The sequence below is a fragment of the Haemaphysalis longicornis genome, unplaced genomic scaffold (assembly GCF_048455015.1).
Source record: "Haemaphysalis longicornis isolate Haplotype H1 unplaced genomic scaffold, Haemaphysalis longicornis Haplotype H1 scaffold_1, whole genome shotgun sequence".
Taxonomy (NCBI): Eukaryota; Metazoa; Arthropoda; class Arachnida; order Ixodida; family Ixodidae; genus Haemaphysalis; species Haemaphysalis longicornis.
In genome coordinates, this window is record NW_027526203.1 from 140,437,549 (window position 1) to 140,451,078 (window position 13,530).

At 48.8% G+C, this 13,530-nt stretch overlaps 1 protein-coding gene across 1 annotated transcript in view; it reads right to left on the reverse strand.

The window, feature by feature from the left end:
- LOC144137052 (tRNA (34-2'-O)-methyltransferase regulator WDR6-like) overlaps positions 1-13,530 on the reverse strand; it is a gene marked incomplete at its 3' end in the record, with an annotated part of 102,496 nt that overhangs the window by 14,430 nt on the left and 74,536 nt on the right. Inside the window, 6 exon segments of the mRNA XM_077669442.1 lie at positions 27-171; positions 6,311-6,488; positions 8,112-8,288; positions 9,260-9,322; positions 9,879-9,945; positions 10,792-10,977. Coding sequence (XP_077525568.1) covers positions 27-171; positions 6,311-6,488; positions 8,112-8,288; positions 9,260-9,322; positions 9,879-9,945; positions 10,792-10,977 — 816 coding nt within the window.

The following is a 13,530-nucleotide window of genomic DNA, read 5'->3' on the forward strand; positions in this document are numbered from 1 at the left end:
TCTCTCTCTGGGTGGTAAGTGCTCACCAGTGGCTGCAGCGTGCGCTGAAGATTTGCTTGGGGACTGCAGGACACTGGCAATGGGGTGCGCAGAACCCGGAACAGACAGTGCTGGCCTGCTGGGATGACCACTTGCACGTCCAGGGCGCCGGCCCACTGGTACCGGAACACGCTGCAAGTGGTTGCATGCACAGGTTTCTCCTTCACAGAAGCTGCGGAAGGGCCACGGCACCATGCTTCGAATGCGTCTCCCATACATATGACACAAGAGAACAGGAGGCCAAAGAAGCCCGCATAGTGCCACCAGTGCCCGCCGCCAAGTACAGATATTCCAATGAGAGCAAGCAATGATTCAATCTCTTAGAGAAGTCAGTGTACACTGCCAGCACTTTCAGCTTTCGTAGCAATCAGGGGGCCGTCCACACCACTGCCTTCGTTCTACTTGACAGAGGCAAGCTGATGCAGCCACAAGAGCTTCCCCAAGGGTTCAGGGAATAGTATATGAAATGGTGTTTAAGGAGGCATGATGCACCTTGAAGTCAGCCTAGTCATCACTCTTGTTGGACAGCGCAAGTCAGACTTGTCGCTCAGGGGCTCGCAACTTCACCCACACCAATCAACAATCCTCCCTCACCCAAGCAGCACCCAAACCGACACGCAGTTTCTCTCTGTCTCTGGGTCCCAAACATGGGAACAGGTGCCACACGTTCCCCGCTGTACTCTGCACTTGTACTTGTAGATAAGGATGTATTCACCATTTAGAATTATCAGAGCTCTTTCTCCTTTGCAATGCTGGCAAGCTTTCTGTGCTGTTGATTTGATGCTCTGCACTGCATGTCCCATATACCACATACTAGCGTTATCTCACCAAACCATGTTCTCCAGTACAAACTGGTATTTCTATATGTTCTTACAAATGCACCATATGTAGGCTTGTGCGAATATTCGGGGGCTTCGAATATTCGAACGAATATTGCAGCATTCGAATTCGCTTCGACTCGAAATTAAAATTTCCGATATTTTGAAGAATTCGGGGTGAGCGAATATCAAAACTGCGTTCAAGTTTCAGTTTGGTTAGGCAAGCCACAGTGCCATTGACATCAGGCCTACATCTTGACTACATGTGGAGCCAAGACAAGCTAAGCCACATTCAGAACGTTGCCGTAGCCTTCTTAAGCGTGAACCGCATGGCGCGTTTTTGCACGCGATTCGGGCGCGCCAGCGTTGCGCATGCGATTTTTTGACGCCCGCGTCGACAATTCCGCGCGCGAGACAGCTTCTGCCTCGCTCAGAAAATGACGCACGTCGCGTGCGGCAGTGGGAGGAGCTTGACGACTTGCGCCAATGGGGAGGTGCGCGCCTCATGGCGGCAGTTTTGAAGCGCTCGAGACAGCCGTCTGGCTTCGTCAGATATGCTTAGGCTTACCACCCCAGCATATATTGCATCGGTGCTTTTACTAGCAGCGCGGATGATGGTTTATAGTACCGTTTTCGCCAACATTATAAGCTCCTTTACCGCACAAGCAACTTCGTGCGTGCCTTGAGCGGCATTCTAGAGAGCGATTAGAAGCAGTCGCTCAAGCTCCCGACACCACTTCGCGGCCGATGCCGCCGCCGGCCACGCCGCACGCAGCGTGCAGGTGGTTCCGCTGTAGTGTCAGTGCGTCTAGGACATGCGCGGCGCGTTTCCGCAAGCAGAAGCAACAGCCAGGCCGTTCCTGGAGAAAGAGCGACAAAGAAGGGAGAGAGAGCACATACGTCGCCGTCGCTTGCTCGCTCGGTGGTCGGGCGCCTCACCGGCTCAGTCGTATCATCCGCCGGGCCGCGCAGGTCCGTTTGTAAGAGCCGAAAATTTTCCCATTGTAAACAATCCAATTTCACCGGGATTTATCAGAAATTCGTATTATCCCGAAATTCGTATCAACCAGAAACGTAGCATCAAGATTCCACTGTATAGAACTTTTTTATGAGGTCCTGCCAGGCCCGGAAGCTCGGTGTCTCAGTGACAGGAAGCTCAGTGACACCTGACAGCTATTCGAATTCATTTCGAAAGTATTCGACCCCAAGGACTATTCGCTTCGAATTCGCTTCGAACTAAAATATCACTATTCGCACAAGCTCAACCATATGTATGGTTGGAATTGAAGCTGCAGGGGAAAATGTGTGGGTGCATGATTTTTCAGACAATTATGCTTGAGCAGCTCTACGATGTTTCAACATGGAAAGTATCCGTTCTTCCGTAGTAGAGTAAACTAGAATACATGGAGTCTAGCCAAGGTGGCTCCTACCAGTGGTGTTAACTTAGCGAGAAAGTCGCTAAATTTAGCGTGTTTTCAGTCGTGCTAGCGACAATTCTATCTCTTTGGAGTCTTAGCGACTTTTTTGGAGACTTTGAGAAATTGAATTACAGTGTGCTAAACAGGCATAAAATATTGTGAAACAGGGTAGTGCTCGGAACAAGCTTCGAAAAGTGACGCCAAAACAGGATCAAGCCTTTGTGGCGCTGCGATCTTTAGCGTGCAATGCGGCCGCAGGTGGCCGTCAGTAGCCGTTCCAAGCACTCAGCCAGTCAAAAACTAAAAATCCAGTCAAAAACTAAAAATCTCAGAAAAAAAGTAATCATCATCATCATTGCTTAGCGACTTTTCGTTATAATTGGCGACTTTTAGGAAGCGTCCTGGCGACTTTGCCCCCCAAAAAGTTAACAGCACTGGCTCCTACCACTGGGAAAAGTTCGTTCGCAAAATTCACCCCATGTGGGCCACACTTTACGGTGAAGTTTTGTGAAAAATCTAATGCAACAGCATCTCGATGATACGATCATGACCATTTTAAAAGGGGGCTAATAGCGCACATAGACAAGAACTGACTGAGAAAGAAAGTGAGGACACAGCGCTGAACTACAATGAAATTTTTATTCAAAGAATTTGGCTGTGACTGAGTATTAATGCAAATCTTCTTTGAACAAAAAATTAGTCACAATTAAGCATTGCACGCTCTCTTGCTTTCTTGGTTTGTCCTTGTCTAAGTGTGCTGTTAACCCCTATGGCAACATGCATTATCAGCTAGCCTGCCAAGCCACCCCCACAATCATGGCCAGCTGGGTTCGTAAAAGTTCCTGGCTGAACCAAGTCATGTGGTGTGTGATAAACATCGAGTTTCATACAATAATAACAAGACAGGAATCTGGCGCTAGTGTCAATGCAAACTCTGAGACGGCACAATGTTGAGAGCCGTGATTCAATTGTGATGCCCACTTCAGTGAGCAAATCCTACCTAAAGCTGCAGTACAGTCTACGTATGACCAGTGAAGACCTGCAAACAGAAAGCATTCTTTTGAAGGAGAAGGTAAAAACTACGAGGACAGCTAACCAAGACATGAAAGAAAAAAGGGGGAAGAAGGGGGGTGTGCAGACCTAAAGATAAAAAAATTTGAATTTCCTGCTTCTGCAAAATGAATAAATACATCCTCCCATTCTGATTTGAAAAATACCACTGAATGCCAGGTTTTGTACCAAATGGCACACTGTCTGCTGGCACATAATGGCTCGTTTGTAAATGTTCCCCTTTCCACTTTTCCAGTCACATTTCACTTGTGACTGACTGCCCACAACCCAGAAGCGCCTGACCTTCAAACAGCATGAGTGAGAGTTAAAAAAAAAAAAGCATATTGGTTTTACAAAACTCGCAATCTCAGATTGTGATGAGAAGGTGCAAAAGGCACCATACCAATGGAAGAAAGATGCTAAATTCGGTGGCAGATCCAAAATAGCTCGTTTTGTTCAGGATACCCCAGGTGACACCACTGTTCCAAGGTTGTCAGGATGTTCGAGATGGCCGCCGGCTCTCCGATACGTGAAAATCATTGTTATTTGTTTTCTTGATAAGCACGTAAGCGCCGTTGCCGTTCTTGGTGTTAAATAAAATACCGCATTTACCAACATAATGAACCCACTCGCGTAATGAACCTTCCCGCACTTTTCTCCTTGAGAATTTACTTTTTTTGTCACTTTGAATAAAAAATGCAGCGGGGATATGTTTTTATCTCAGCATGGTTGCTGAGGCTGTAGACGATCGCAGTAACTTGATATCACGCCACAGTAGATGCAGAAATGGTAAAAACGCATTCCAACAAAAAGAAGTCTCAACAGTAGCTGGAGACGACAGCGGGAATGCTGTGGCTCACAATTTAACCCTTTGAGGGTCACGGCTGTACATGTACGGCATCGGAAAACACTGGCTCTTCTTTTTATTTTTTTTATGATTTACTTCAGCAGCGCGCCGGCTATCATTTGCGCATCCGGTAATGAGGGGGCGCGCTGGGTATCGCCCACCGAGTATCCGGGCGCCTCTCGCTTCTTGCGCCTGCCACAGACCAAGGTCGCCTGCGAAACTGATGAGGCTCTTTTCTCCTTGTTTGTGTGTTTTATGAGCGGTGCGCCGACTATCGCTCCCGCATCCGGCCGCGCACGCGCAGCAGCTGGTTTCGGTATCGTCCTCCAGTCGCTTCCCGCTTTTTGCGCCCGCGAAACTGATGTCTATCTAATTTCGACTCACTCAAAAGGTGCCGGCTTGTTACTCTCTCGTTTTTATTCAGAATTTTTCTAGTGTTACTCTTGAATAAACCACATATATGTAACAACATAAACGATTTTTTTGTCACATTATGGTCACCCTAAAAAAATTACTATAATTTTTCCTCGAAATAGATTCATCCGAAGAATTTAAATCAGCAATAAAAAAAAATCGACCCTGGGGGGTCGCATTTGGAAAAAAAATTCGACCCTCAAAGGGTTAAAAATTGCGCGCTTGTGGAGCGCCACCTGCTGCTGAACCCAAAACAAACCTTGTGCCATAAAAACCTTGCGGCGTGCGAACAAAGCACGAAACGTACTCCGCACTCCTTCCCTCCTCTTTGCCGTTCCGGCTGGTCCCGGTGGCGTGCGAACAAAGCACAAAACGTACTTCGCACTCCTTCCCTGCTCTTTGCCATTCCGGCTGGTTCCGGCGGCGTGCAAACAAAGCACTAAACGTACTCCGTACTCCTCTGCTCTTGCTGTTCCACGACTTCGCCATGACGCTCTGTGGTGTTGTTGTTCAGCTGTGTTCTGACCTTTCTTTGTGCTCCTGGTGCGTGCCGTACGATGGGCCAGTACATGAGCTGCACAGACGGTTTTAAACTGAAGGTGGTGCAGTATGTGTTGATGCACATGGAAACCACGCGGCTGGGCAGCACTTCAATGTTGACCCACTGCGTGTACGCTATGGGCGAAAACAAGGTTTTTGGACGGCGAACAAGGATCGCCGTGTGTTTCGCGGGCCCAAAAAAGTAAAGTGTCCGGGTGTGAGAAAAGAAGTTTTGGAGTACCTTGACGGCACGGAAGACGGTGCGCTGTGGGCCGACTACGAATGTGAAGCCGCAAGCAACTTTAGTGAGGACAGCTCCATGGCGAGTAGGGGCCCACTGGCATGTTCAGAATAAAAAAGAAATTCCATTACAGAATCACCCAGGTGTTTTTACGAAAATGCTAAGGCTCTGACGTGCTTCTCTTAGCAACTGTATTGTGTTGAATTTCAACTTCTAAAAAATCTGTTGCAATTTTTTCCCACATAATGAACCCTCTCCCAAAATTCATGCCGAATTTTCTGGAGAAAAAGTGGGTTCATTACGCGAGTAAATATGGCATGCCACCAAATGCGACACTCGTGAAAAGCTTGAGCGTGTGAATGGAAAAACGGCTAGGCCACAAAGGAGTCTCTAAAGACGCCCATTTAAGGTCAAAACAACCTGCACACGCCTCGTCTTGAACCAGCGCTGTGGTGAGTATTTGTGGGGGAAAAAGAATGTTTGGTCACTGCCACGTAGAACTCTACTCTACCCTTCCTACTGACAGCATTCAAAGGGGTTGAACCGCAAGTGTGGGCTGGGATTCGGCTTTTTCCCAGCACATTAGAGGACGCCGTGTGACGTGTGCCGCTGTTTCCCAAGAGTGGTGGGGGCAGGGGTGGGCGTTACCTCCCACATCCCCAGGGTGCCAAGCCCAGCCCACAGGCAGCCAGGACTGTTCTGAAAACAGGGCTTGCTACCACGCAGGGCCTCGCTCAAATCACGTTTATCCCACCTCACCTGCCACAGGAACACGCGCAAGGAATCGCTGCACATGGTACGTGGTAGCAGCTGTTCTCGCAAGTTGATGAACAACCCACCGAGTGTCACACCGCACTCAGCGCACCCAACATTCCCCGCTTGCTCTACACGGTTTCCCTTTCACGTGACAAGGCAGCAGCCCGCACACGAGCAGCCCACCCACCGTATCAAGGCGTCTGAAGCCGCTGTGACGATGCGGAAGTCGGTGGGTGCGTACTCCCATACGCAGACGTCCAGGTAACGTGCCAGAGGGTCCGCCACGGGAAACCGGAACGCCCCACGGTGCTGCTTGTCGACGGACCACAGCCGGTGGTCGTGGAGCTCCTCGCTCATCATGCTGCCTGCACCAAGCACACTTCTTCATTGCACACCGGTCGCAAAACTCCGCTTCAGAATCCGGGCCATGCGAGCACCCCCGCTTTGTTGTGACTGAGCGGCAAGAGTGTTGGCTCGGCACCTAGGGAACTTTGCTAAACATTCACTTTTATTAACAAAACTTACTAAATAAAAGTTCCTTATCCCAGTTGGGAAACATTAAATTAAATAATGCTTACAAATGCCTTCATGGCGTTTTGTCTACGCCTAGCACTACATAGTTTTTCTGCCCACACCTGACAGGCTACCCCATTGCCCCCGTTAGCCAATAGTTTGTCCCCAGCGCAGGGGGCCAACTGCACACAGCTTTTGATACACAGTGCCTCTGGGGTGTTTCACGACTTCCTATACTATCGAATAACTCTGGCGCAAAGTAGTGTGCCAACACTTAATGAAAGAAAAGCGCAGCCTGTTCTCACCATCAATTCAAAACAATCCTAAACGTGGCGATTAAAAGTAAGGATCTGAACGAGCTACCCTTGTTACAATCTGTTTAACTAAGCGGTGCGTCACACAAACCTTCTTGTATTTTGATTTTAGCACTGGCATTTCGGAATGGTGACGCCGTGCTAACTGCCTCCAAGCCCTGCACACAACAAATGTCAACTGCAATTGTCACAAGAGCATTTACGAGATGCGCAGTGATGTGGTGCGATTCACCCGAGTCATTTTGTGCCAGCTGAAAAAGAGCATTTCGGAAAACAAAACAGGCCTTCGGAGCAACGAGAAATAAGGCTTGGAAGGGTTAAATTCGACTTACAGAAACACCAAAACATAATTTCTCAAGTGTAGAAAAGTCTTTCAACAGACTAAGGATTGTTATGCTTGCCCACCTTATTCCGTCAAACCCCAGAGAGCAAACTATCGCATGTCTTTTTATCAGTCGTTAAACGTCAATAAAATGATGCACTCCAGCTGGTGAACCCCTACTAAACAATCTAAAGTGTTTTTTATTCAAGATGACAGAGTGTAGGACACAACAATCACCAAATAAATGCAACCTGGGATTCACATAATGTCCAAAAGTAAATTTAGATTTACCTGTGGAAGCATAAAAGCTGACTTTGTAAATCTTGCATGTAGATTTCCTTTTCCCAGAATGCAAACTTCTGTGCCCACGTTTCCACGCATCTACAACCACAGCACACAGCTGCGCAACTATTCTACCGATGCTTTTGCGTTACAATGCCTTTGAGCTGCAGTTTTGTAGGCATTGTCGTCTTAGACCCAGCAAATTAGGCTAGCACACCAGTGGCAGCGGTTGAGAGAAGTACCAGTGCTAGAAGTTCAAATTCAGGCATACTACTGGTCTCACGTGGACGTACCATCAAGTGTGGGTGATGGGTGGCCCTGCGCATACGAGAAATGTGAACTCAGAATCGTATTCACTCCGACATTCGCACTCTACAGCCAAGTACTTGTACATCCCTCAATTCTAAAAATCTGCAGCCAGGCCATTGACTACCAAGACCCGAAGCTCAGCACGGCTGCAGAGCCTTCTTAGTGGAGAAATGCTCGCTCTGAATGCCCACCGGAAGCCAAAGCGTGCCCGGCATATAGAAGAGAGCGTAAGGGCAGCCATAACTCACACTTTCGAGAGGTGATGACGCGCCAGAGGCAGAGCTGGGCCCGTCCTCCAACCGAGACGAGCAGGCGCTCCTCCCGCATGGGCAGGTGCGTGGGCCAGCAGCAGGCCAGGGCTTTGATGGAGGAGATGTGGCCGTACAGCCGGCACGCCACCCGCTGCACCAGGTGCGTCCGCTCCTCTGGCAAGGCCCGTCAAGGCCACAGTGCAGGTGCGTTTTTTACAGAGAGCTGCTTGCCCCTGGTACCCCAACGAGGAAATGTCCGCAAACGGAAATCCAGGTAGGGAGAGAGGGCACAGCACAGGAAAGCGTGGAGAGAGTTTGGGGCTGGTGCTGCATTAGCGCCGCAGAGAGGGGGAGAGGGCACGGCATAGAAGCAGCAGAAACGTGGGTGAGGGGAGAGAGTGCTCCCACCACCAACCATGTTGGGCACTGCCGACTGGGAAGAAGCAGCTGTTTCATGCACTTGTTTGGACTCCACCCGGTCAATCCTTTCTGGTTTTGCATTTTTGCAAATGTCAGCAACCTAATGAAACCAAAACGGCTTTGCTGGGTCATCCACCACCAAGTGAGTGATTCAGCACCCCCCCCCCTCCCCCCCCCCCCTTCTTTTTGGCCTGGGACACTCAAGATATCCTTTTCAACTCTGGTACATGGTGATACAAACAAGTGTGATGATCATACGCGCAAGACATAGCTTTGCCAAGCACCACAAGCAATAAAAGAAATACAGACAGTAAACACACTTCCTGGCATCCATGCTGGTGTGAACCACTCTTGAGAAGGCATTGTGAATGTATTGTTACCGCGCAAGCTACAAGCAATGGTGACTGGCCAATCACCCGTATAGTGTATGTACTAGGGAACAGTGAATCAAGTTGTTGACTGCCAAGGAAATGGGGAAGTAGAGAATGTGCGTGCTACCAGCTGACTGCTGACCGGCCCCCGTTCCCACTCCATGACTGGCCTGTAACAGGTCATTTAAATAAAACCGTCCCCTTTTGTTACATCCGCAGCAATATAAAAAAATTGACAATAGAGTCATAGGTCCACAACAAAAGTATACTGCACGCTTAAAGTGAGACTTTGCGAGAGTGCACCAAGGCACCAATGCTCAACAGGACACGAGGAAACAAATGCAAAAAGGATACGATAGAGCTGCGATATCGTGATGATATTGTCTTCACCGGCTGTGGCGATGTAGCTTTGGCAAACTGAAAATATAACAGCAATGCACAACAGAACTACCGCCGTTTCTTTCCCAAGAACAACTCGTGTGGTATATAGGTTCTAGCAATACTCCCGCGCTATTGAGCATATTTTTTGCATGCCAGTATGACATGCATTTCGCTCAACTATGACATGCATGCCACAAGTTGTTAGTGTCACACTCCACCCATGCTGCAGGCCCAGTTCACAAACTTCGTACTTTTCGCAAGATTCCGCTTCTAACTAAATGTGCCGGAATCAATTGAACACAAATGAAAGATGGCAGTGCTTGGTTTAATCTATTCCCCTTTCAATGCACCCACCTATTATTTTGCTACCATTTGAAACTTATCAACATACTTTTCTGTAGTTACAAAAAGCACTGTCCCCCCAAAATTTCTGGGCTTAGGTCTTCTGCCATACTTGTTATTGCGGCCAACAGGATGAAATTTCGACCCCATGCATGGTACGTGCTTAGCTAAACTGTCGGCTGCCACCAGAGCCCAACAGAGTTGAGCTTGAGTGCGACTGCTGCCCCCCACTAGGAAAGGTAGCACTCACCCCCAGATGCATTTTCCTCGTTGAACAGCAGACAGATGGCGGAGATCTTTTTTCTATGCAACGGTGCCTGCAGAGAAGGAGGACGAAAGAACCGGCACTTCTCATCATGATGGCAGGTAAGGCAGCTCACAATGGTCCCACAGTGCGGCTGTAGCCCCCCACTTAACACTGCCACCACTGCTGGAACTACACTTCCACGTCACACTGCCTTTATGCGTGCAACTTATTGCCTACTCCCTCCCGTGCAGACAATCCCATAGCACAGTTTTCCCCGCAGTTTCAACCCATAAAAATGTTTCCATTACTGTCTCTGAATTTTCAAGGTTGCTCCTAATTAACCCAGAAATATGTTAGTGCCACACCACAGCAGCCAGCGCTTCTGACACCAGCAGACTGGGAAGTAAAATAAACGGCATGGAAAGACGGGCCAGGAAGGACGATGGGCACGTGTTTTATCTTATGTGCTTCCGCCCTTGGGCCCTTGATATTCCATTAAAAGTAGTGCACCAACCAGCCCACTGCAAACAGTAGACTGCAGCATTGCACCAACACTCTCTTCAAGACGCAATAGGACAGACCTTGAAACCAGAACACTATAACAAAAGATTGCATGCACTGAAAATTTGTCATAAACCTTTTTAAAGAGTGTGTGAATATGTGAAACTTTTCGAGTATCAAAGGAAACAACATGACATTTGATTCGCCTTCATTACAAACGTTTCCCCTTGCAATTTGGCACCATCTGTTCATTTAGTGGCCCTTTACAAGCAGTTAGTGTTCAAAAATAAAATTCAAGACGTGAGCCTCCCTACCGTCTTTCGGCCAGCGAAATTTGCAATCATTTCACATCATCTGATAGTCGAACAGCCGAACATTCACATTCAGGCATTTAAATGCAGAAGGGCCCGCAGACCCGAATGCAGGACCGGTGCAGCATCTCCCTGAGGCCACACCGCTGCACCATGATGCGTCCCGTCTTGAGGCAGGCAAAGAGGCCGTCGTTGCCGGTCATGGCAAAGTCCCACGACCGGTGGCCCCCGCCACAGTTGAGCTGGAACACAGCCCGCTGCTGCCACGTGCTCCATAGCACAAAGTCGCTCTGCAAAGAACCAAAGGCAAAGGGGAAGGGGGGAGGAATGCTCACTTCAACAAGGCCTCTTAATTAAGTACCGCCTCTTCTACACTACTACTGCATCCACAAACAAAGCCCAGCACCACCCAGCAAGCACCTGCCACAGTTGGGATTGAAAGGCTGCCAATTTATAGTCCTCTAACCACGGCTGTCAAGCCCCAGTGCCTCCGAGTACGTTGTTTCTTTTTCCGGCTTCCTGCCTTTTAAAGGGGCCATGGAGACAAAATACAGCTTTTTTAGGGCGCAGCCGTTTGGCAGCCATATATGGGTTGAGCCGCGTTGTCGGCATAACTGAGCGAACGATGGCAAGACCGATGAGTGAAAGAAAAAGCGAACGATTAAAGAAAGCAAACGAGGAGAGTGTCACGAAATTGGGAGGGGAGGGCGGTTCACCATGGCGGCGCGAGCCGGTGCCCTCCGAAAGTGCGAGAAGGGGGAGAGGAGGGGGCAGTATGCTGTGCTCGCACGAGGTGCTCGACGGCGTGACGCGTGGCAAAAACGTGAGGGGGGCGTGCGCGTGACTATGATGTGCGTTAATATGAGGTTCACCATCGCTGCCATCGAAAGAACCCACGAGTGAGTGCTGCCTCAGCGCACTGCGGCTGCGCCCAAATATCGCATCAGGGAGTATCGTAATCGCCAGCCCATTTTTTAACTTTCAAAGTGTTAGCCTTTGGTAACTCACTCAACTCTGATCCACCTCCAAATGGTGTTGTTTTCGCACACGCAAAAAACATAAAAAATACTCGAAAACTTTCAAACTTCTCACTACACAATCTCAAGAGTGACATATAAGGGCAAATACCAAAGGCAGGGTCATCAAGCGTTTTAACACTGTGGTAGCTTTGAAGTGGTACAACCAAATAGAGCCAGAAGTACCACTACAATCACACGGTCATGTTTCTTGGTGGTGGCTTTGGCCGGTGGCTGCTGCCAACTGCATAAACAAGCCTCTATGACATCACAGAGTACTGGCAAGAAATTTACTGGTGAGTCTGGTTAAATTTACTGGTTAAAACAGCTTCTTTTAATTGTTAGACTGTGAAACTTGTCAGCCTTGCTGCTTTTTTACCACTGATTTCAAATATGCCATTATTTTTTGAGTAAGTCAATTAGTTACCAAGATAATTGGAGATAATTACTCATTTCTGGAGGAACCATTGACAACACAGTGTAAGTCACAGAACTGTAATCTTTATGTTTTCTAATACTATGAACTCCGGTGAGTGCAATATGAGAAGCGGCTTTTTGATTCACCGACTGGAACAAATTTTACAGCTCATTAAACTTTGGTGGCCCCAGTGGCAAGGAACCATTTCGAATGCCCATTTCAAACACCAAAGATTAATGAGCTCTAAAATTCGCTCCAAGCGGTGCATCAAAAGACCGCCTCTCTTACTGCATTCACCAGGGCTTATATGCCTCGAGCTTCGTGATCGCCGCACCGCCTGCCGCCGCTTCTCCGCGGCGCTTACGGGATGTCTGCTGCACAGCTGATAGCGGCTCATGCAGTGTGTTGGTTCTCTTTCGCTTCTTTTTGCCTTTCCGCGCCCTAAACATCTTGTTATGGTGATGTCTGTAAGAAATGGTACGTTTAGGGCACTTCAGAAAACAGCTGCGTCCTGATTAGAGTGCTCGAACGCCAACAAGAGCCAACGTTTTTAGATTAGGTCAGTTTGCAAACTGCGCCTCGAGAGGCGGCACCATTTTGTCGCCATTCCGAGAGGTGGCGCTGGCGTTGCGTTGAGATCTAGTTTGGGGAGCGAGGCCAGGCGAGGCTCGCCCCGGCCATGTGTTTTCGCTGTGCTGTTGGTGCTCACCTGTTCGTCACGTCTGTATTAACGTATTAGCTCTGTGCTGTCATCGTGCATACATATTTTAGTGGATCTCTGAAGTGTCGGTGCGGTTTGTTGACGTGCTGCGCGCCGGGCTGCCGTTCGGGGTATGCTTCGGAAACGGCAAAGTCCGTGCAGCGGCATTTCTTCAAAGCGCCGAAGGGTCCTGACGTATTGAAGGCGTGGGAAAGCGCGATTCCGCGAAAAAACTTCAAGGTTACGCCATAAACATCCGTTTGTGACATTCATTGTGAGCCTTCAGACATCGTCAACTGTTACGAACACGTCGTGAACGGCCAAACTGTACGGATACCGTAAGGAAGGTGGACTCGGAGGGACGGCGCGGCGCCCCGTATTTTCCCTGACATACCTGAGCATCTGTCGGCACCAAAGACATCAAAGTCATGCTGAAAACCACCCAAATGGATGACAGTGGTTCCCACCTATGTTGCGTCCTGCCAAAATGATGGGCCTTTGCGCTATGAAACTGGCGTAAGTGGCGGTATGAGTGGTGTAGAAAGCGTCGAAGTCAGCACGCGTACGTTGGGAACTGAGCTGTGGTTCGCGGCTATGCAGGAATTCAGCCAATGCCCGACTTCTACAAGCTCGAAGATTCTGAGTGCAATTGTGCTGATTCAGAATGGTGCAGTAGTGGGCAAAACTTGTCGGTTGAAGTTATTTCAAG